This window comes from Triturus cristatus, chromosome 4_2 (assembly GCF_964204655.1).
Source record: "Triturus cristatus chromosome 4_2, aTriCri1.1, whole genome shotgun sequence".
In the NCBI taxonomy this organism is placed as follows: domain Eukaryota; kingdom Metazoa; phylum Chordata; class Amphibia; order Caudata; family Salamandridae; genus Triturus; species Triturus cristatus.
The window spans coordinates 379,224,951-379,249,931 of NC_140586.1; the positions used below are offsets into that span (position 1 = coordinate 379,224,951).

The 24,981-nt window shown below is 39.8% G+C and overlaps 1 protein-coding gene across 1 annotated transcript in view; it reads right to left on the reverse strand.

The window, feature by feature from the left end:
• Window positions 1-10,063: 10,063 nt before the first annotated feature.
• The window catches only part of CRB1 (crumbs cell polarity complex component 1), an 828,623-nt gene continuing 813,705 nt past the window's right edge, over window positions 10,064-24,981 (reverse strand). Inside the window, exon 12 of the mRNA XM_085601839.1 lies at window positions 10,064-13,488. Coding sequence (XP_085457965.1) covers window positions 13,273-13,488 — 216 coding nt within the window. The 3' untranslated portion in view covers window positions 10,064-13,272. The remainder of the gene's footprint in view (window positions 13,489-24,981) is intronic.

Genomic DNA, 24,981 nt, shown 5'->3' on the forward strand with positions numbered 1-24,981 from the left:
TCTTCCCTGGACCGGAAACAAGCTTCCTAGGACCGGTTTCTGGCATGAGGCACAGGGTCAGACTGATTTGCATATGGCCATGTCTGAACTGGGGTGGCAGAGTGGGCTAAAGAACGGTGGTGGATTAAACCCAGATCAGTTGCCTGGGGGTGAGTGATTGCAATGTTCAACACTCCGTCCATCATTTTCTTTGGTTTTGCTTTGTTCGCCATAAGTTGGCAGGGTATGCTCAGACGTGAGTCCCTTGCTCACTTTGCCACTGGATTCTAGCAAGCCTGGCTGAAGACGGCTGAAATGCCAGAAACCGGTCCTAGGAAGCTTGTTTCCGGTCCAGGGAAGACATGGCTTGGCAGTTCGGGCTGGACTGTTCCCATGAGGCACAGGGTCAGACTGATTTGCATATGGCCATGTCTGAACTGGGGTGGCAGAGTGGGCTAAAGAACGGTGGTGGATTAAACCCAGATCAGTTGACTGGGGGTGAGTGCTTGCAATGTTCAACACTCCGTCCATCATTTCCTTTGTTCGCCATAAGTTGGCAGGGTATGCTCAGACGTGAGTCCCTTGCTCACTTTGCCACTGGATTCAAGCAAGCCTGGCTGAAGACGGCTGAAATGCCAGAAACCGGTCCTAGGAAGCTTGTTTCCGGTCCAGGGAAGACATGGCTTGGCAGTTCTGGCTGGTCTGTTCCCATGAGGCACAGGGTCAGACTGATTTGCATATGGCCATGTCTGAACTGGGGTGGCAGAGTGGGCTAAAGAACGGTGGTGGATTAAACCCAGATCAGTTGACTGGGGGTGAGTGCTTGCAATGTTCAACACTCCGTCCATCATTTCCTCTGGTTTTGCTTTGTTCGCCAAACACATGGCCCCATAAAGATAAGAAACCTTTTAGCAGGCGAGGCCTGGTTTTTTTTGCCGCCGCGTGCACATCTTCTGTCCCTCCCCTTTTGTGTAATGTAACTGTCTGGTCCGGGTCGAGTTCGCAAAAAAGGAGGTAATGGGGAAAAAATAATCGGGGGGTATGTATTTTCTTTACCCATTACCTAACATTGGAATAAGGGCACTATTAGGCAGGAGACAGTTACAATAAAGACATATCTCGCTTTAAAAATATAGTCTCCAGTCTAAATCGAACATGGTAGAATGTACGGTTATGAAGTGACATGATCAGTTAAGCTCCCTTTCGTATCACTTGTAAGAATCAGCGAGTACCATAACAAATGTAACCATGCTCACGCTCTACGATGGCCGCCCTTGTTGCTCTTCGTAAAAGTAAAACCACAAATGAAACTGTAAATAAATGGCCGCCGCTTGCAAGTACGGGACTTTTAAAAGAGGTACTGACTTTTATCCTACAAATTTTCTTAAACGATTATTGATACGGATGTTTCAATTCAGCGAAATTATGTGAACATCCCATTCTAAAATTACCGGAATACCCCGCCCATCTCTTCTCTACTCTATAGGGGTAAATAACTTCTCCCTAGCGAGAGCCCATGGTCTCGGCCTTTAAATTGTTGAATCCTCCCAATGTATAATGTCCCCCACTATTACTTTGCTTGTGCGAACCAGGCGTAACGGAAGTACATCCCATATGTGAGGTCGAGGCTTGACTCACATGCGCTAACACAGTGTTCGGACTGTGAGTAAAGTCATTTGGTTTTGCCGCAGAAAGATGGCGGTTACCGGGTGCCTTAGCGCAGATAACTTGAGAGAAAAACTGCAGCGAGAGCTCGAGGCCGAACATGTGGTAAGAAAGTTGTTATTACTAGGGTCTCATGGTCCAGTAAGAATGTGGGAGTAATTTGACTGGGGCGAACAGCCCCTTTTACCGGTAACCAGAAATTCCAAATGTCCCATTTCCATTCATCTTATTGTTTTAAATGCATCGTAGTTGTTTACGTTTTTCACACCAAGACAAACGTACTTAAAGCAATTTCAATTGGGGAGGGGATATGGTCCGTCGGCTAGACTGCCGACTTTGGTGCTGGAAACCAGGGATCGAGCCTCGGGGTCGCGTCCACATCCTGTGATTCTGGGCAAATCACTTAATCTCCCCGTGCCTGAATGTGTAATGTTGTTTTGCATATTTATATAGCGCAAACTCGACCAGAAGATATTGGAGCGCTTTACATGAGCACCATATTTACATTACACATTCAGGCACGGGAAGATTAAGTGATTTGCCGAAAATCACAGGATGTGGGCGCGACCTCGAGGCTCGAACCCTGGTTTCCTGAACCAAAATCGGCAGTTTAAGTAAATCAGTTTAATGTAAATACGGTGCTCGTGTAAAGCGCTTCAATCCCTTCGGGTCGAGTTCGCGCTATATAAATCTGCAAAAAAAAGCAAAATACATGGTGTTATTTTATGAATAATCCTATGATGTGGTCAACTCGACAAAATCTTATAATCTAACAAGCATTTGCAATGCAGCAAGTCTCGCATCTGTATAGACAGAGCATTTGGTGTTTACAAATGACAGTGCGGTGAAAATCTGGGTCTGAGGGTTGTTATGAATTGGTAATTAGGGTGTGTGTGGTGTATGTGGAAAGCTTGCTGACGGTGAGGGATGTTTTAAGGGAAAACGAAGTAGCGCAAAAGCGCTTTTATGTATACAGCGGAAGGGCCGGAAGCAATTTGCTGCCTGTCCACTCCCCCCCCCCCTCCCCTCCCCCAGGCTAACATAAGAAACAAGCATTGAAAATGCAATAGGTCTCGCCTTTTATTAAGTTAAAGCCATTTGCTTCGCTATACAATACCATTAGCAAAGCAAATGGCATTAACTTAATAAAAGGCGAGACCTATTGCATTTTCAACGCTTGTTTTATTGTCTTCGCAATTTTACTATATTTTCCTGTTGCTAACCAGCCCATGAAATGTATTGTGTTCCACCACTTCCTCACAGTAGACATTTAGCTAAACCAATCTTTTTTTCTTTGAGAATAACAGTAGGTTTTATTAATTAGAAAATAATGTTTATTTACATGTGTTTAAGTTAGGGTAAGTGGGTCGCAGCGTTACATTACTGGGCCAATGTCTGTTTGCCCTGATAACTGAAAACAATGTGGTTTTTAAGATTGCACGCCTACTACCGCCATGTTTTTTTCCTCTTCTATGTTTTTCCTTTTCATAAAATAGTTGAAATTGTATTCATTTCATGGTGTTGTTTTCTTATACCAGATCAATCAGTGGGCCTTAAGCGGAAACTATGTGAGATGTTCTCCTATGTTGCAAGGCTGTTTCTACAGCAATTGTATTCCCATATATTTTAAATGGTTTATTATTTAGTTTTCTTCAATAGTTCAATGTCATGTCATTTCCCTTGTTTGTAGCGTAAAGGGTGCATTATGTTTAAGTAATTTAGGCAGTCCCTAAAGAAGCCTTCTTTATGTACGTTTTTACACAATGTTAATTGATTTATGTCATGTATTTTGCTAGTACCACTTCTTTCAATGTCGAGAGTGTTGTTTTCTACTCATTTGAAACTATAAAATATACCTTTCCTGGGATGTGTTCCTGACTTTTTCTTTGCTTTGATACTGAGCAGTTCCCAAGTTGTACTATTATCTAACTTTATAATTACACTTTTAAATTGAACTGACAGTTTCCACAATAGATTGTTGATTTATTTATTTCTTTTGACATATGAACTGAGTAGATTCATGCTAGTTAATTACTGAACTGTATTTTGATTATGGCTATTTTCCTTATGTTACGATCTCTCACAGTTGGCTTTGTGTTTGTGGATTACTGATGCTCATTTGAATGTAACTATGTTTTGTGTTCTGTAATGGTTCCTAATTCTGAATGAACCTTTATGGTTTTGACTTTGAATATTGTCCTGCATAGCTTTTCTTTATTTGCTCTAGGGCCTCTGTCCTTTGGAACTCACACAGCACTTATCCTGCACATTGGCCCTTCGATTTTATTGGTGCAAAGTGCTGACAGGAACAATGTGTTTTCATCGTTGGAGTGACCACCTCTCTTTAGGTGATTTTAGACTGTTGTTGATCTTGGACTTTTCTGTAGTAGCCTGATGGATTGCAGAGGTAATAGTCTTGTTTTGGTTCATTTGAACTAATTAGGCTAACTAATCCCGATAACAAAGATTTGTAGGTGAAAAGTTCTGGACTGCATACAGTGCCAGTAATAACCTGGAGTGAGGTGGTATTCCTAATGGTCATTAAAAAAGTTTGTGAATATTCTTATGTTTGTGATTGTTCATGCATTCGGCACTGCCACTCCCCTGATTTCCTCCTTTCCCGTCCCTAATCCCAAAATTTATTATGGCATAAAATTCGCCATTATTGTTTTTATGGTTGTTACTGTGTCCTAGAAATGAATTAGATTTTCAAAAAGTGATTGACTACCAAACGTCTGGGCATGAAATTGTGATTTCCTTTCCTAGGAAGTTAAGTGAAGCGTTGTTCACCTCCTGCCTCTGCCCTTTCTGATGATTGCTATGGCTGTTTTGGGCAATAATAGAGATTATTGATATTGATATTGATATACAGCTATTCCACTTTGAATCAATAGATTTCGAGCCCTGTGATAGTTTGCATGTGTTTTTAATGTTCTTTTCATTGTTTCCATTTTTCTAACAAAATTCAAACAGAGAGAGGACCAGCTATGCTAAGGCAGGGCGAAAGCGTTTGTCACTCACACTGCTATCTGCTCTGACTGGTTCACACCTGCACAACATTCTAACTGCACAGGTGCTATTTGAGTTGTGTCTGTTCCCAGTACTATAGACGCCGCCCAAGATCTGTGCACTCAGTAACCCTGTTAAAGTCATCAAATAATGCGATACAGTCCCTGTTTATATTTCAAATGCATTTCTTTAGATTGCATTCCCTATGAGCATTTACTTTTAACACATGTTGTATTTACACATGTTGTATTTCCATAAGGATTTTCAATGCAAAATATGAACCTTTTATAGCGCAGCGCATACTGTGAACTGAGCCACCTCAAAGGGGCAGATTATCAAAAAAGTTAAACAACGCAGTGCAGACCCCAAAGAGGCTGCATTGTGTGACATGGAGGGAGCAGGATAGCCCCATATCTACAGAGAGATGGCTCTCTCCTCCCCTTTCCCTAGTGTCAGCATTCATTTCAGCTGTAGAGCGCCACACACACACACCTTAGTGCTATAGCGCTAAGGTGCGTCGGTGATTCTAGCACAGGTCTTTTACTGGGATGGTTATTGATTGATGTTTGTGGTTTACCTTGACTAGGATTGTGTTTATTATTTAAGTGGGGCTTCCCCCCCCTCTAAACTAATAACCCCATTTCTTACATAAATCAATGCACCTTCTCGATAGGCATTCGCAATGCCCAGTGATAATCAAAGCACTGCTCAGAGGATTCTCACCATTTCATTCGATAAAAATAGTCCATTGTTTCCTTAATTATCTTTTCTTACTTTGTCCTCCCTATCCTCTTTCTTATTTAGCTAGAGAGAGGCCTGCAAATCTATTAAGAGAAATAGAAATGGGTGGGAGATAGGAGAGGGACGAAGATGACATGAGAATGGTATAATAGCAAAGGGAAAAATGAAAGGTAGGAAGAGCAAAAGAGGTGAATATAGGTTGGATTTTAAAAGGAGATAAAAAGGGCTAGAGACAGGGAAAATTACATTTAGATAATGGGACATGCAAAGAGCACAGTGAGATGTGAATAGGGCCAAAAGGACACAAGTTATAGCAAGCTGGGTCAAGTGAAGAGAGAATCAAGGAAGAGTGAAAGAGATTTTTTTTAAAGAGAAATAGGAGGAGGTATAGAGAAAAGAAATGAAGAAGAGAGATAGAAGTACAGTAGAGAAAGAGATGAGATTGATATAGAGATATAGAAAAAGTGAAAGAGTTGTTTAAGTAGAAAAATAAGATGTATACAGAGAGATGAGGTGGAGACTTTTACCACTCATCGGCATACCTGGCCTACCACCCATCCATCCTGGAGACTCTCACTGTTGGTGCTACACTCACCACTGTGTATCATGCTCAAAGCTCCTGCCCCCGATGTACTAATTATCAGGTCAAGCACCTACAGGCTCCAACATGTCTGTGGGTGAAACCTATTGTTTTGTTGCATGACATTTGTGGCCAGGCAGGTGAAAGTATGCTGTCATCCAGGTTGCTCTAACATTTCTACCAAATTCCTAATGCTTGGAACCAATTGCGATTTGAACATAAGATCTGGACCACAAAGCCTTATTCTGCCTGACTGTAAGCTAAAAGAATCATAGGTTTTGCTGTGCTGCTCAGAAAGTGTATAGACCTTGTTGGGCCTTAATCCTCCACATTATCTTTTTTAAAGCAAACATGTTGGTACAAGTGAGCAGTTAGATTCTGAAGCTCTTAAAATTTTAGTAGACACTTCCAAAGCTTCCAGTTCTACAGGAATCAAAATCTGCATCTACACATTTTGGTCTCCAGCTGCTTTATAATAGGAGAAATGTAATGTTCTAAGGTTGTTAGACATGATTCAATTTTCACTTCTCCAGCATTGAATGATCCAGCTATTTGCGTAAAACCGTTATTGGTAAATTTTCTTGGAACTTAGTTGTCGGTACGTATGTGGTCTAACCTCATGTAATTTTTTAAGAGGGGTTGCAAATATTTGAGTTACGTCAGCCTGAATTCTTTCCTGAAATGCAAACTTATGTATTTGTCACTAGAATAATACCACCCTATTTTGGTCTTTACCCAGCCTTTGATGTGGGAGATGTGAAGTCTACTTAACAGTTCTCAACTTCAGAGTTCTCTTGTGTGAGAGTTTTAGCAAAGGGGTTCCATCACACCTGCTTACCTATAGTCAAGCTGAAAGCCTTAAAGTATGTCATGTATGTTTTTGTTCCTATTTGGTCTTTTATCACCCATTAGAAGTGTTTTTAAAATATATTTAGAAATGGAGGCACTTCTTTGCAAAATGTAAGGTGTGTTTTATTAATTTGTTTGCCTATCGGGCAGAGCAGATGAGGGACCCTTTGTAGCGCCATCTCACAGAGTCAGCCATGAACACTTAGTTGTATTCTCAGACTCCCGTGCCACCATGGTGATTGTCATTAACATTTGAACAGAGAGAGAGTTGTGTTCCCTTCTTCTCGGTCTCTGCGGCAGCTACTTGTTTGAGCTTTCAGGATATCATTTCATGTCCTCTTGACATGTCTTCTCTTCTTGCTTTTGCAGGATTTCGCTAAGATGGTCACATTTATCTAATTTGAAAGAGTTTTATTCCCATGCAGAAAAACACTGATTGATCTTCTGTCCACTTTGACAGTCATACCTTCTTTTTCAAGCTTCGTTCATTATAGGATAAACCTCAGGGATGAGAGCAGGGAAGGTTTGTTCAGGATGGAGATAGGCAAATCTAACATCACCTCAATTCCAGTTGCCCCAGGTAATCCCTCTCAAGCCAATTCTGGAATTGAACTGAAATCCAAATGCTATTTACTTTTAAATGACTTGTGGAAGATATGTTCTCTCTGGCTATATTAGGCATCCCTTTCCTTGCCTAAGAAAAAGTGTCTCTCTTCTTACTTCCGCTTAGTCTTTCTTTCAGCCTCAATGAACCTTAAGTGGACACTTCTGATGGTAAAACGAGCTTCCAGCCACCCTTTCGCAATAAGCATGAAGTGCACTCCCTTCCTCTGCTAGGACATAAAGAATACCCTTCCGGTGCTCTACAGTACCTCATATTTACAAATTTGAAGACCCTCCAGGCCACCCAAATAAGATGCGGTGATGATAGATCCTTTCCATAAAACTCAAGAATTCATATTTATGAATACCTCTTCATAGGGTTTCCAAGTGACATATTGTCACTGGTTACTAACCTTCAATTGCTGTCCTCATCTACAAATTATTGATATTAGATGTGTCTGTACAAAGGTTCATTGGAACCCAACTGAGACTGCGACTCCCAGGCGGTACTGATTTGTGAGAGTGGTGACCCAGCTATATGAAATCATCTTGTAACTGTATATTTATGTGGCTCATAGGCAAAATGTAATGGCTCTGGGAAAATGTTGCCATCCCTAAAATCATACTGCTTTGTTTGGGTCTATCTGTCCCCCTTTATAAGCTGATATTTTCTCATAATTCCTGCAAGGTCGTTGAATGATCCTATTAACATAGTAACATGCAGCTAGTGTTGGGGTGATAGGAGAAATGCTTGCACTAAGTTTAACCACTGGCAATCACTCAGGGCATCGTTCAAACCCATTATTCTTTTGCGCACCATAGCACCACAGCTTGGACTCCATCAGATATGCAAATCAGTCTTGACCCTACTCCAATAGGAACAGTCCACCCCAAACTGCCAGGCCAGGTCCTCTCTGAACCGGAACACAAGCAAACAAAGACTGGGCAAAACCAGTCTTGGATTGCTTCTGTTCCTGTTCAGGTAGCACCTGGCTTGACAGTAGGACTGGACTGTTTCTATTGGAGCATGGTCAAGAATGATTAGAGGGAAAAAAAATCCAGTTTTGCTGTTATAAACCATGTGTCTGTCTTTAAATATTTTTGAAATCCGAAGTATTTTGAAGAGCTTTTGTAATAAATCTAAATTATTCCGTTTTAATCTAGGAAACCTAGTAACAGCCTATGGTGGTGCAGACTTGTGGTGTTTTCTATTGGGCGACCTATGGTACTTTAGTATCCTGCTGCTCATTCTAAGGAGGCCTCACATTGGCAAAAGAGTTGGCGTTAACATGCTACCATATGCAAATAACATTTGTGCATGTCTATGCTGCATGCATTAGTGCATTAAAGCTACCTAGCTACAAGCTTAAGCCAGACCTAAAAGATGTAGTGCTACTTATGGGAAATATGCCAGGCATGATTTACAGAATCATTTACAGAAGAGTTTCTAAAAAGATCCTCCTAACAGAATAAATAGCAAAGAATAGGTGGCTGAAATGTATCCTGGAAAGATTAAATTAAGATGTTCCAAATACTGCTGTGTTATTTCATTTTATGTTGCACTTCACATAGTGCATCACTGCAAACAAAATTACTTTCAAGTGCTTCTTGAAGGTGATTAAAAGACCTATAAGCAAAATATAGCCATGTGATTTATAAATCCATGGTTTACACTTGTATTATTTGTATTTGTGTTGTCTTGCAGGTTTGAAACTTGATTGGGAAGACCTTCCCCTCATTCTTGAAAAATGTAGAGGCATGTACTGCAGGCCACAGCCCAGAAAGATACATTGCCCCAAGCTACTTCTCACTAAAAGGAGTACACAAATCAGAGAATTCAGAGAAGGTGAGTTTATGTTCTGTTGCTCAAGTGATAGTGGTTGGTCTTGGTGCAGATGTTCACAGAGGGCTTGTTCAATGATTTGAAAGTTATGGGTCATATCATTTATTACATGCTCACATTAGCTTTTCTTGAAGGAGTTAACTGGATGTCTCTTGCAAGAAAAGGATCAGTGACTTCTCTCAAAGAGATCATTGGACACTCTTACCCGACTTGCTTTGTTATGCAAGCATCTGGTATCCAGCAGAGAAACCCCACCATCACTTTCTTTCTTGCCTATTCCTTAAAGTGTAACTCAATTTTCCTGATCCAACCATTTTTTCTCATTTATAGTGGAAGAGTTGTCACAATTTGTGAACCATGGATCCCTAAAACCTTTTTCAAAAACACAGATAGTACCTAACCCGCCTTGCTCATCCTCTCAATTTCACTGTTATTTTTCTTACATTAAAGAATGATGCTTCAACACGAGTACGCCTTTCTTCTTGGCTCGCTTTGTTGAGGAATCATTTAAAAACTTACCTTTGTGAGATTGCTTGTCACTCATGAGATCTTCCTGTGATCGCCACTTGACTGTATTCATTACCTGTACCAATATTGTGTACTGGCATCCTGAAAAACAGTACTATATGAAATTCAAATAATTACAGAACATGGTCAATGATAAGGGGACTTAAAGCAACATAAATCTGGAAAAATGTGTATTTCAAGACACACCAGGATAAAGGAAAGACCATATATAAAGAAAAAAGCAGCTCATTTTATTTTACTATACAGGACATATTGTGAAACAGTTCTTCATCTGATTTAAATAAAAAAGCTATATTTTATTTAAAAAAAGGAATTCGAGTTTCAAACCCTACTAGTAACATCAATCGTCAAACTTAAAGCAGATGTCTTCATTTTATCACAGATATTGAACACAACGGTGTAGCAGGCACATTAATAAAAACATATAGTGATTTGCATTGCACTGGAAAGACAAAACAACAATTGTTGAAAAATCCTTTAATCTACACATTGGCACAGGTTGTAAAACTCTTCTTGACCAAATTCAGTCTCCTTAATGCAAAACATTAATTCAATAACAAATGGTACAAAACAGCCAATTGAGGCACACAGTATTCGCTACTAGCATCACACTTTAAGGTGGGAGTTGATTGCTACATGATTTGTTTTTCACTTTCACTGTTCTGTCCTACAACCCTGACTATTATAAAGTAGTAAAATGGCAGGGACTTCTGTTTGTGCACTATGGCAACATTGGTAGCCCTTTTTTGGGGGGTTAGGGAGGGTGTAACATTCTCTCTGTTAGTTTAATGTTTCAAGGTGCCATTTAGAGCCTGGTGGCCAGCCTGGCCTCCGTCATCCTGCCAGAGGACTGTCAGTTGTACTGAGATATTCCCACCTGCCAGACTGAGATCTCTGCCCTGTGAAGGGACCCAGCACTGAACTGTCCAACTAGCACAATGAGTAAATAAACATGTTTGATATGTATGGACTTTCTCTCAACACTTCATATCGTTCATGTGGCCCAGATTTATAAATCTAAACAATGCACCACATCTACTAAGAAATGACACATTGTCATCTCCTACCACACTGGCATACTTTTGGCTACCATGCTTCGGTGCACACAACCTTGCATCATAGTGTAAGAATGTGTACCTTCTCTAGATCATAGGTTTTGTACTGGAAGGTGACCCTTTCAGTAAAAACACTATCCTTTAAAACCTTTCCCACTTGGTGTGCTGTACAATGCAGCACACATGCAAACTTGAAAAAATAGGGAGAAATTAAAACTTTTTTTTTCGTTGCGCCTGCTTCAACGAGGCGTAAGATATAGTTGCAAATCCCGGTCTATAAAATTTGGTAGATCGGGATTTGCGTCCAAACCTGTGTGTAGTTGCAATGTCTGTGTTCCACCCATGGAACTCCCCCTTGACTCAAAATAGTACATAACGCAACTTTACTCTACTTTGGGGGTACATTCCAATGCAAATCCTGGTTTGCATTAGATAGTAAATCCTCTCTAAAACTTTGCACCGGGTTTGTGCAATGTTTGTGACGGATTCCCGACACAAAGTGTTATGAAATCTGAACCTATGCATTTTCTCTGCCTGTGTTTGCTACACTAGCATGGCAGACTAAATGAATGCCAGCTGCCTCAATAGATCAGCCGGCCATTATTGTAACCTGGCCGTCTAGAGAAGAGGTTTGCATTGGCTGAACCACCAGATGCTCTGCTGGTGAAAACATGGTCCTTCCTCCCCCTGACTGTCAACAGAGTGGGAGAACTATAAAATTGGCAACTGAGTCATGCACCTTTTTTTTGGTAGATATATTACATATACCAAACCCTAAATCTGCCCCTAAGTTTGGAAAAAGCGGTCGAATGACTTGGATTTTGTAAGACTTTTTTCACCCTAAATGATTGAGCCATAGCAGTTATTGGTGCAACAATTTGAATACTGCACTTCCTTGCATATAGAAGATCATTGATGGTTTAGAACCAGTCTCGATAAACTGCAAAGGTATGCGGTCAAAACCATAAATTTGAAATTGGGTCATATATATTACCTATCTTAAAATAACTGTACTGATGACTAGTTAACACTTCTTAAACTTTTTGTCATGGTCTTTATTCACAATGTCTCACTGCAGTTTGTTTGTAAGATATAGATGCTTACCAATCCAGAATTCCATCAGCATATGTATTTAGGTCAAACTTATTCTAAATCCCCTTAAAGGAACAGTGTAGCTATAGCCAGTCTGATAGCATGGAACGCTCTCCCAATTGTGCTTAGATCAAGTGACATTTCTTTTCTGATTGATGGATTTCTCATTCTGAACAAGGCTTTTTCATCGTCATCACGAAGACCACAAAAAGGATTTTCTAGAGACTGGACCTGCAGAAAAATAGACCACTAGGAGAAAGTTGACCAGGTGTACTGCTCTCCAGGACTGCCTGCCTTAACTGTGAGTCTACTCTTCAGAGTTTATCAGCAGCATAGAATGCATTATAAAAGCATTGAAATAAATAATAAATAAACACGACCTTCTGGAAAAAAACTGAAATATTGTCTTTTTAGTGCCTCATTTGTTCTCATGCTCTGTTCCTTTGTCCAGATGTATTCATTATGCTAAGGTTTTAGTGCTGTACAAGCTGAAGAGAAGCAAAAGTACCACAAAGGATGAAAGAATTAATCAGTGAGACCTTAAAGAAGGTGAACATCACTCACATATTCAAGAGATTGAATTATGGTGCCTGTGATTTTCAATCATTTTTTGAGTCAATGAAAATGTTATTTGGTGGTAGCAGAGGCAAGTAAGGTGGAAGTCTTTTCATAATTAATGTTAAGTACAATATTAAGTTATAGGAGACAGACTACAAGAACATAGAAAAATAAAAGTATTCAGCTAAGCAGTAAAAAAGAGGAAAGAGCATGTGGGCTCAACAGAGTGACTCGCTAAATGATGGAAATATAAGATCAGTTTTCTGTCAGAATATTGTAGGCAAAATATAGATTTATTAAACTACTTGGACCTAAATATCAGCAACCATGTATGAAGATAGGAATAGACTTAACTTCATATCCATATACAGTGACGATCTGTATATCAGCAAGATACCCATATGTGGGGTTAAGTATCGAAAACCTATACTAGTCTTCATGATGTTTTGGTACTTGACATTTAGGCTAGAGTGTATTTTATACCAACATTTCCCCCACAATGTTCTGTATGTTAACATAACAATAGGTTTCACTGAGGCACTGAAAACCATTGATCAAGCTAGAGTTTAACATTTGATGGTGATTTGCTTTATTGCTCTTCTAGACACACCTGAAGTTTTGATATTATTTGGCAGAGCCGAGGTGATCATGGAACGTTTTCTACTTGGCACGGCGTGGTTTGACCAAAAGAAAGTGACGTGAAGTCGGTCCAATGGCACTAATGTCTTGGAGGAGGTACGTACAGACTTGTCTAAGCCTCACTCTTGTCTCTAGATGAGCCTCTCAACCGGAGGCGGTTGCACCATATTCCACATCTCCACTCTGGATCCCTCCTTCTCCTGTCGGCTAGGGCTGTAGGTCCCCTGGTTGGCTCTCATACTGGCAGCAGTGACGAAAGCACAGAGTCCAACACAGAAGATGAAAAACAAGGCCACTATTACCACAGCAAGGGCGGTGAAGACCCTCGACATCATGGCGTCTGTCAGCTGGAAGGATGAAAACAGGTTGGACAAAATTTACATAACCATAGAAGTAAATCAATAGAGCTGCCATGGTATGAAAACACTGGTGAACCTTATAAGTATGAGAAACATGAAACTATCAAAATAACGTGGAAGCCGTTTTGTTTTGAAGAGTTGTATGTTTTCTGATGTGAATTAGTTATCTTTTGCCCTATGATTAGTCTCTCTGTCTCCTCAGAGTGATCCCTAGTTATCTTCTGGATTGGACAGTTTGAAACTCGTCTCTGATCTTACCCACCAGCCTTGCATTTTAAATTCTTATTTTAAGATCCCATTGTTTATTTCCGGCTCATGAGCTCAGTAAGATGATGTCCAAAAAATGAGTGAGTTGATGAAATGGGTACGCATGGGATGTTTGCTTTCATTTGTAGTTGGTGAAACCACAGGGGCTCAAGTCTGCCTTATTATGATGTTTACATAAAAATGCTATACATTTATTTACTTGTGGAAACAGACAGCAAATACATAGACTCAAAAATATCTGCAACCACACTATCTATCGTACATAAATATTTCAGAACAAATCGTGTGAACTGTGCTAAATCCATAAATCCAGCAGAAGTCATCCCCACCCATGGCAAAACTGTGTTCATTTACTATTCTGATTCCACTGTTCTCAGATATGTCGACAGGTTCTGAGGGTGAAATGTATATTTTTTTACAGTATATTTTTTTCATGTTGTTGTGCCTTAATACTGCAGTCCTGGTAGTATGGTGTTAAGCTTCGCCACATCACTGCCAAAATCTCTGCACACACATTGGCTTCAGGGCGGAAGAAGAGAATGCTGTGACCTCCAAGTGTTCTATGTATACCTTACAGCCTTATTCACACTGCCAAGACACGCCCAAGACATTAAAGTATCATCTTTACATTCATCCAGTACGGTAGTTTTAGGGGACATAGCGGGCCATATTCATAAAGGAAGGTGTACATTCTGGAAAGCGTGGCATGCGTCTAGTCATTGAAACGTGTCATGACTGGTTACCTGCATTACAAACAGCAAGGTGCGCATTAGGGAAAAATTATGGTTTCCCAAAGTACCTGCAGTAGATTATATGCTGTATCTATATTATGGTATGGATCTGTTTTCAGAAATACTATCCGTGTCAGATACAAAGTATCAGAACAGTGACAATTTCCAAATATAATTTAAATCACATTTCGCCTGATAAATTGAAAATATGTATTTTCTATGAGAAGTTGTACATTTTTATGGTGGTTAAGTTCAGGGGGAGTCCTGTGGGCTATTGTATTAGTCACTAGGGGTCATGTTTATCATAAATTCATACAACGCCGCATGCCACCTTGCTGCACTGCGAGAAAGGGGAAGGGCAGGAGTGAACCATATTTACCATTATACGGCACATTCCTGTCCTTTTCTAGCACTGGCGCACTTTTGAATACTTGGCGCCAATGCAGACACCCTTGCGTCATGTTGCAAGGGTGCTTGCAATGCAGCCAGGATTGTTTTTGTGCATAAAGAAACCCCTTCCTGCACTAAAACAATCCTCAGATTGCAGCACACTCAGAAAGAGGTACAAAGAGGAGAAATAAAGATTTTCTTCTCGTTGCGCCTCTGGTGGGGAGGCATACAATTCTGATGTCTATCATTGTTGGTAAATCTGGGAATATGTCAGAATCCATGAATGGATGCTTAGGAAAAGCCATACTCCAGCTGTGGCACACCTCCCTGCTGCACAGTAATTCAAAAAGTGGTTTGCATTGCCTTGCGTTCCTCTGGCTTTATCAAGCCAAACAGGGCCATGCATGGTGGCCTAGTGTGGCTTGATACATCTCCTTTAGGTTTGCATCGCCCTTGCGTGGTGCAAGGGCAACGTAAAACCTTGATAAATATGCCCCTAGATTTGTTAAGGATGTGATCCCTGGGAATTGGAGCTGTGGAAGGATGTTCTAGTACTGAGCCTTCTACCTCTTAGGCCCACGTCAATAGAATTCCCTCCCGCCATTTATTCCTACTATTACCTTGTACCATGAGTTCCAAATTATACTGAGAAGACACTTGCTGCATCAACAAACAGAGGATGGATATCCACCCACTCTGATATATATCTGTAAATTATGTGTATTTTGCATGTACTAGGACTACTACATGACCTTTATGTTCCTGTAGCTGGTGACTGATTAAGTTAATTTGTTATGTGTTTATCTTCACCTGTTTGACTCTGACATCTGTGCAATTCACCAATACCTAGAACAAGATTCACAAAGATTTAGTAAGTTTTACTTTTTTAACGCACACCCAAAGCTACACCTGTTTGGGGATTAACAAACCAACACCAATTATTATTTGTGTTGCTTTGTATGGAAAAGTAACATAAAGCAGCATGAAATTCTGCTTTACATTACTTTGTGTCAAGGGGGCCTTACATGGGTGGTACATTGGCATTTCCATGCAACCACCCATGCTTTTTGATGCAAAACCCTATCTACTAACATTAGCACCAGAAATTAACTCTGCTGGATAGCAGGCGTTAAAAGGAAAAATGTTTTCATTTCTCCTTGCTTTTCCGACTTTGCACGCTTGCTGCACTGTGCAGCACACATACAGAGTAGGAAAAGCTTTAAAGTGTGTCTAAGCATAGTATTTTGTAAACCTATGGTAGACTCCGGCAACCAACCTAGTTCTATAGCGCTAAGGTTTGTGTTTGGCGTGCAGTACCTAAAATCAGCGCCGGTGGTAGGGAGAGGGTAGGAGAGAGGCATCTCTCTGTATATAAGGTGCTCTCCTGCTCCCTCTCTGGCACACAGCACAGCAATTGTGGCTGTTGCGCGACGTTCCATGATTCATTTGAGAATCTGGGCCCTAATCTGCAATTTCCTCAAACAGAGACATTGAGAGATGAATCCGTACCCATGAGGACAAAGCTTCGGCTTTACAGGCAGTCTGTACTTTCACACAAGTTCGTCATAGGAACAAATCTCGATCCCCTCTAAAATCTGCCTCAGATGGAGAATAGGCTTTGATGTTATCTTCTTCTTATTACAGCCTTGTCCTTTCATAACGTACTTTCATGAATTTCCTTAGGCTCCAGACAGATAAGTACTGTCCAAGATCTTTATATATACTACTATTCTATCTCTGTTCATATTAGTACCTATAGTCACTTCTCTACTTACATTATATTCAGGATTTATCAGTATATTTATTGCATAAGATTTACAGTGGTCTAAATTACATTGATATCGTCCTTTCATGAATTTCTTTAGTTTCTAGGATAGGTAAGTATTATTCAAGGGTATTTTTTTTATTTAATTTTTTATATACATTATTATATCTTTGATTATATTTATAAATCACCTACACTTGTACTCTATTTAGGATATATTAATATATTCATTGTATAAGATCTACAATGAGTTTAAATTATATGATTTTTTTATAATATTGGGGGCGCAAAATATTATTTACTATTTTGCCCTCTATCATACAAGTCATACTTGGAGATAAATTGCGTTCATTCTTAAATTTACCTCTTTTGAGTAATAACTTTTAATAAGGTCTGTTTCATTCTATAGCAGATATGTTTATAATCATTATTATTTGCATGAATACTTCACTTTTTACTATAAAATTGCATTTAAGCTTATATTATTAAATGTTATGTCTTATTATAACACATACTATTTAAAGTTATATATTTATTATAATATGTTTCAATTTCTTGAATTTATATGAATGTATTGACAATTTTATACATGTTTTAATGCCAATATTTTACATTCATAGGTCTTCGGGATCAAATCTTTTTAAATATATTCTAGTTTTTGCCTTTAAAGTCACGGTTTTATTCTCTTGAAGGAGTTCTTACCCGTGGCAGCACTCTAGTGAGCCCAGACCCGCGGTTGAAAGTTAGAGGTATACTGATTCCTTAGAATAGTTTGACCTTCTTAATATACTTCTATAGGAACTTTCTTTTACCTTTCTTATATCAACCTTTATTGTGCTAGACGATATTTTGTAGGTGTTATATTGTTTCTGTTTTTCTATCACGTTTCTTTTCCACAAGTCAATCATCTTTGCTTTGTATACTAAACTTCTTACCTTTATATAAAACTCTTATTCTCTTACACTTTTCTATTACATATCAGCCAGAGTGCCCCCCCTTTCCCTTCCCATCCTGCCCTATTCCCTCTCATTGTATTCCCATTCATTTATCATTTCTCTTACTCTGACTAAAACATTGATTCCTGAATTCTTAATCCCTTTTGACCGTATCTAAGCATGGCAAGCACTCATTCACTATCTACCATCATGTGGAATGTCCATGGCCTCACTCAATACATTAAACGGAAGAAAGTACTTTCTTATCTCCAGTCCAAACATGTAGACATTGCTTTACTACACGAAACACACCTTGATGCGCTTGAATCTGACAAACTCTGCAGAGATTGGGTGAGGAAGGTCATTCACAGCAGCATTCAAAAAAGTGAACCCACAGATACTAGCCCTGTCCGCAAATGTGGAGTTGCAATTCTTATTCGGAAATCACTCCCAGTCACGATCTCCAATACCTGGTCGGATCCTGATGGCCAATATGTATTCGCTAAATTACGTATTGGGAATTTTTACATTTGCCTGGGATCAATCTATGCTCCGACTGGCACTAAAAAGTCATTTTTCCTTCAATTGAATTGTCTTCTCACAGAGATTGACGCCTCGCAATACCTTATTGGTGGGGATTGGAATCTGGTAGGAGATCCTATCCTAGATAAAACAGGTACGTTTGATTACGTAAATGCAGCGGATAGAGCTATTTTAAATGATATACTCTCGGATAAAGGTTTGGTTGACCATTGGCGTCTTGGCCATCCACAAGAGACAGAGTATCCGTTCTTCTCTCCCTCGCATGGCACATTTTCCTGCTTAGATTATTTTCTGGTATCACACAAAGCGGTCCAGTTGGTTACAGAGTCTCATATCCTAGAGGCAGCCTTGTCTGCTCATTCTCCTGTCCTTTTATCTCTAGATCTAGGTCTGTCTTGACCAGGGCGTAACCCATGGCGTATGAGCATTCAGCGACACAGGTCACCCAAGGTTAAACTTCAATTGCAATCCCATCTCCAAGATTATCTCTCTATTAATCAGGGCTGTCACTTCCAGCAGGACGGTGTGGGCGGCAGCTAAAGCCACTATTAGGGTCAGTTAATGCGTGTCTGGTGGCTCAGTGGACTAATGCATCCAATGCAGGGGCCTGTGTTCGACCTCATGGTCACAGGTTCAAATCCCAGCGGGTCCACTCAGCCTTTCATCCATTTGAGGTCGATAAACTGAGTACCATTGAGTTGGGTAACAACCTACAGCTGTTACTCAGCGCCAAGATACCCCGTTGCAGGGGTGAACGTCCGCTTTACAAATACACATGTTATGTTATGATGCAGCGCTCACTAATAAGCATAATTTTGCAAAGCAAGCAGAATTAGAACGAGACATTCAATCTTATTCTCGCCTATATACATTAGCTCCTACCGTGCATAATCGCAAATTATTAGAACTAGCTCGCATGTCCCAAAATAGTCTCTTTACTTCTAAAGCTGAATATGATCTGCAAAAAATGAAGGGGCGACATTATGAACAAGGGGAGAAGGCTGGGCGGTTTTTAGCTGCACAACTATGTCAAAAAGAGGCAGCAATGGCCATCCCAGCTATTCGGTCAACTCAAGGTGACATACTCACAAAACCTCAGGAGATAGTTAATGAATTTGCCTCCTTTTATCAATCCTCATATACGCCAGGCAACCAAATAGACCTAGATAAGATGTCATCTTTTCTAGCAAAGGTGAGTCTTCCTCGTCTTTCTGATGATGGTAGAGCTCTACTTGATGGTGAAATTACAAGAGATGAGATCTCTAAAGCCATTGCTGCTCTGCCTTATCATAAAGCTCCTGGGGAGGATGGATTCTCTGCTGAATTTTATAGATGGGCAGGACATAATATTATTGATACTCTGCATGCTGCATTTCTTGAGGCAGATAAAGAATCATCACTGGGACCTCTTTCTAATAAGGCAGTTATAGCTGTTTTACCTAAACCTGGCAAGGACCCACTCTCATGTAGTAGTTACCGTCCCATTTCTTTATTAAACTGTGATATTAAAATATTAGCCAGCATCCTAGCGTCTCGACTCCGCAAAGTCGTACCCTCCTTAATACATCATACTCAAGTGGGCTTTGTCCCGGGGCGTTCCTCTCGGAATCATCTCTGTACATTGGCCCATACATTGTGGCCTGCTAAACATCTTTCAGAAGATGCCTTGGCCCTTTCACTTGATGCAGAAAAAGCGTTTGACCGCATTGAGTGGGAATATCTTTTTACTATAATGCAACAATTTGGATTAGGTGATCAATTCATAACTAAAGTACGCTTATTATATGATAATCCCTTGGCCCAGGTGAATTGTGGTGGATATTCGAACGCATTTCCAATTCAGAGAGGAATGCGCCAGGGTTGACCATTATCCCCCCTTCTTTTTCTTTTAGCAATGGAGCCACTTGTTGCCACAATCAGTCAATCTGATGAAATCATAGGTGTCCCCCTCCCAATTGCACATTCTAAAATCTACTTATATGCAGATGATATCCTTCTTACTCTTACTAATCTTCCTCGATCTCTCCCGTCCCTCCTTCAAATTATTAATGATTTCTCCTCCTTTTCAGGTTATAAAATAAATTGGGACAAAAGTGAAGCCTTACCCATTTCTGCTGGCACTACAAAGGCAGCGGTTTACGGATTTCCTTTTCATTGGCAGTCTTCACATCTCAAATATCTAGGATTTTTAGTCAATAAGGGCTTGGAAAACATGGTTGCAAACAACTCAGCTCCTCTATTTTCTCAAATGCAGAGGGATTTTCACAAATGGAAAACTCTAGGACTATCTCTTTGGGGTAGAGTTCAAGCTATCAAAATGGTCACTCTTCCGCTTTTCATCTATATTTTAAGTATGCTTCCCCTCCAGATCCCTTTAGCTACCCTTAGATCAATAGATTCCAAGATCAAGACCTTTATATGGGTTTCAGCTAGACCACGCCTTGCTATTGCAAATTTAAAGGCCCATCAGTTATATGGAGGTATGGGTCTTCCAGCCATCGAACACTATTCCCTTGCTTTACACATCTCCCAATTCTATTATTTTTTGCCAGGAACTAAAGATATTCCGCAATGGGTTTCCATTGAGCGTCACCTCTTATCTCTGGATTCAGGTCTTTCTCTTTTATATGGTAGTGGCATTAGTCGTTTTGATCGAAAAAATCCGATTTGATCAGTCATGCACAAATCTTGGCAAAGAGGGCATTGTTTATTGGACTCACACTCACGTATTTATGTTAAGGCTCCCCTGTAGAATAATTCAGCTATCCGTATCAATGGTCGTACTTTATCTTGGCCTTTATGGCAAGCAGCTGGCATCTATTCCCCAGATCATCTCCTTCATGATGGTGATTACAAACCCTTTTCCCAACTATGTGAGGAATTTAATCTTCCTACACAACATTCCTCTAAATATTCTCAACTTCAACAATGTTTGAAGAAACATTTGGGATCTCCCCCTTGGTTGCTCCAAGTATCTCCAATATTATCTCACCTAAATTTGTGGGGGAAGCATAAAGGAGTGACTTCTGGCCTTTATAAAAACCTTTATGCTTCCTCTATTTTTACAAACCCTCTCTCATACTCTTCAAAATAAATGGCAATCCCGTTTATCTATTTCCTATACGGCTTCTGAATGGGACCAGATATTGGAGGGATTACATAAAGGAGTACGTGAAGCAAGGCTTACATTTTGTATATTTAAAATTCTTCATGACTATTAAATTACATAAAGCTGGACTACTTTCACACACTAATTGCTGGAGGTGTTCCGCCTCTGGTTGTGATATAACCCATATAATTTGCAAATGCCCAAAAACCCGGTCCTTTTGGGTCTATGTTGGTAAAACCTTATATTCCACAATGTCATTACACTTACCATTTACCTCTGCCACCATTCTTTTGCATGATTTACGTAATTTTCCAAAGCTTTCCAAACTACAAATTCATCTCCTACATACTGCGTTAGCTACAGCTAAAATTTATATTTTGCGCCATTGGAAGTCATCATCCCCACCCTCACAGGAAGAATGGCTGGTGACAATGATGCAGACGGCTTTACATGAACACAAAATCTATAACCTACAGAATCAAGCTGATATTTTTCTCCAGACTTGGTCTCCATTTTTAAAAGCTGAAATTGAGAATACTGTTAACCCTGCTATCTCTCCTAATGCAAACAACCAAATTAATTAATTCACTATTTTCCATCCTTGTATATTAAGCTTCCTCCACCATTTCTTGTTTTATTTTCATTTCCTTCCTTTCTTTCGCTTCCCTTTATCATTTCATTTTCATTACCCCTCCCCCCTTCCTTACTCTGGCTCTATTCTTTCACACTATTCTTTCATATTATTCTTCAAGTTTATCACCTTTCTCTTATTTTCTTCTTCCTTTCCTTTTCCATACTAACTTTATACTCTTCTCCAAACATTTGCGTCCTAAACTCATCAATATAACTATCTCCTATAAAGTTCTTGTCTCTTGTTTACATTTAGATTCATTCATATGTTATCTATTAATACTATATGCAATATCAATCTCTTATTCATGATATTTCTACTATTTATCTATTGACTTATTTATTTATCTATTTAAATATTTATATATAATATGATTCCTTATATATTCTATTTATTCGTCCATATTTATTATTACTAATATGTATTTCATGTTTTTCTTATTGCTATAAAATTTCTTAAGTATTTATCAACAATTCATTGTTTTTACCTATTTTGTATTACTATGTATTTTATTGTAAAATCCAATAACAAATTTCAACACAAATAAATAAATTACTGTTCTGATCACATCTCCAGATCTTTTCTGAATCCTTGCTCCACAACTCCTCACAGAACATCATGGAGATGCTTCTCTTACTCAATCACTCCATTATTTCCCATGACTGTGAAGGTAAAACTGCAATAATATGGGTGGTCCAGTGCTTAGATACCAATGCCCAGATTTATAATTCTTTCACACAGCGTAGCAGTCACCTTGCTGCGCTGCGTGAAAGGGCAGGAATGTGACATATTTAGCATTATGCATGCATTCCTGTCCTTTACCATCGCTGGCACACTTTTGGCTGCCTAACGCCAAAGCAGGCACCCTTGCTTAATGGTGCAAGGGTGCCTGCATTTTGGGCAGGATTGATTTTGTGCAAGAAGCGATACCTTACTACACAAAAACAATCCTAAGAGGCAGTTTCCTCTTTCTGTGTGCATCACAGAATGCAGCACACATTGAAAGAGGAATAAACAACGAAAAATTAAGATATTTATCCTCGTTACACTTCACCTGTGGATGCGTAGCATTTTATCGCATTGCCCAGTCTACCACTGATGGCAAATCTGGGAATACGCAAATCCATGGGTGGACGCATGGGAACACCCATGCTCCACCCATGGAGTGCATCTAAGGGGCAGATTAACAAAAAGCAGTAATTTGCGCTGCCTTGTGATATTCTAGATATTTCAAGGCACGCAGGGCCACACCCAGGGGCCCTGCGTGGTTTGATAAATCTCACTTAGGATTTGCGTCAAAGGGGAGCAAGGGGGATGCAAAACCTTGATAAATATGGGCCCTAGGATGAGCAAATTGTAATGTTGTGAATTTAAAGCCACCCCCCTACACACACACAATTAAAACATTTCAGCACTTGCTAGATTGAAATATGGTTCTTTCTGATATGTACACAGCATATATAGTCAGAGGTGGCCCACTGACACACAGTAAACTATTCTCCCACCACAATTCACAATAACAGAAAGGTGGTCCTTTACTATTTTTATTACATCTCAATTATCAATCATTTACTGCATTTAGGTCATGATCAGTAAGGAATTTTGTAGAAAAATACAAACATTGGCAAAGTGAATGGTTCTAGGCTGTTTATGGTGAATGTCTTTTTTGTGAGGGCTGGAAGTTATGTGATAGGCGTGAATGTACAGTTCCAAGTGTAAACCCTTCTACATATGTGACAAACTGGTGTCACACGTATAAAATAAATGAGAGAGATCGGACCTCAGTCACTTATTCTGTCATGCCACACAAAGTTGTTAAACAACCAAAAACAAACATTGCACATTCCATCTCTTCATAGTAATCAAGGAAATACAGAGGCCCAATGGGCGAACACCAGCAAACATCCTAGGGCATGGAGGAAACTGGTTGTAATGAATGAGCCACTGGGATCCTCAGTTGTCGTCTTGAGCTATTCTCTCAAACCAGCCAGCAATTATATTGTCTTTGCTTTTGCTTCAGATGTCAAAAACAGGTCATTTACTTCTTTCTATCTGTGACAGAAGTCCAGGTTGAACGCCATCTATGTAAAAACACATCTTGACGGTTTCATAAACAAAACATTTAAGGAAGGAGATGACTGCATTTGCCACTTAGAAAAAGAAAAGGAAAACACACAAAACACAGTAGTAGCTAAAATAGAAGAGAAAATATTGAAACTTATTAAAAAAACGAATTGGTTTTAATTACTTTGAGAATTTGACAAAAGAATTTAGAGGAATTAGGAAAGGTATTAAGTGTTTCGTATGTCTAGAACACCATATGCATCACGGCCTGACAAGTTTTGATTAGGTGGCACATGCACACTGGACTCTGAAGACACACTAAAATTGATGTGAAAGGTGTCCACATCGAAATTGCTTCTTGAGTAGTTTTAAGCTTGACCGTGACTTGGTCTTTTGCCTGTCTCCAAGATGTGGTGTATTGCCTTATTCAACAGTGGATGAAAATGGCCATGCAAGACCAGGCAAAACCTTTTGCCTTCCTCCTCCCTCCTCCACTTTTTCTGACCTCGGTTTTGTTGGCTTTAGGACTCTGAGCACTTGACCTATGATACCCAGTATTTAAGTGCATGTAATCTCTCCTCTAAACATGGTAACTTTGGTTCACAGCAATTGGCATATTTAATTTGCTCATAAGCCCTGAGTAAAGTGCAGTACATGTGCCCAGAGCCTGTAAAGTAAATACTACTAGTGGGCCTGCAGCACTAATTGTGCCACCCACTTAAGAAGCCCCTTAAACTTATGTCAGGACTGCCACTGCAGAGTCTATGTGTGCAGTTTTAAACTGCTGAACTGGCAAGCCTTTAGCCAGGCCAAAACCTTCCTTTTTGATACATATGAGTCACACCTAAGGTAGGCCCTGGACAGCCCAAGGGCAGGGTGTAGTGTATTTAAAAAGTAGGACATGTACTTTTACGTTTTACATGTCCTGGTTGAGAAAAACTCTTAAATTCGTTTTTCACTACTGCAAGGCCTATCTCACCCATAGGATAACATAGGGGTTAACTTATTACATTGTATAAGTGGGACTTCCAATTGGGAACAAAGAA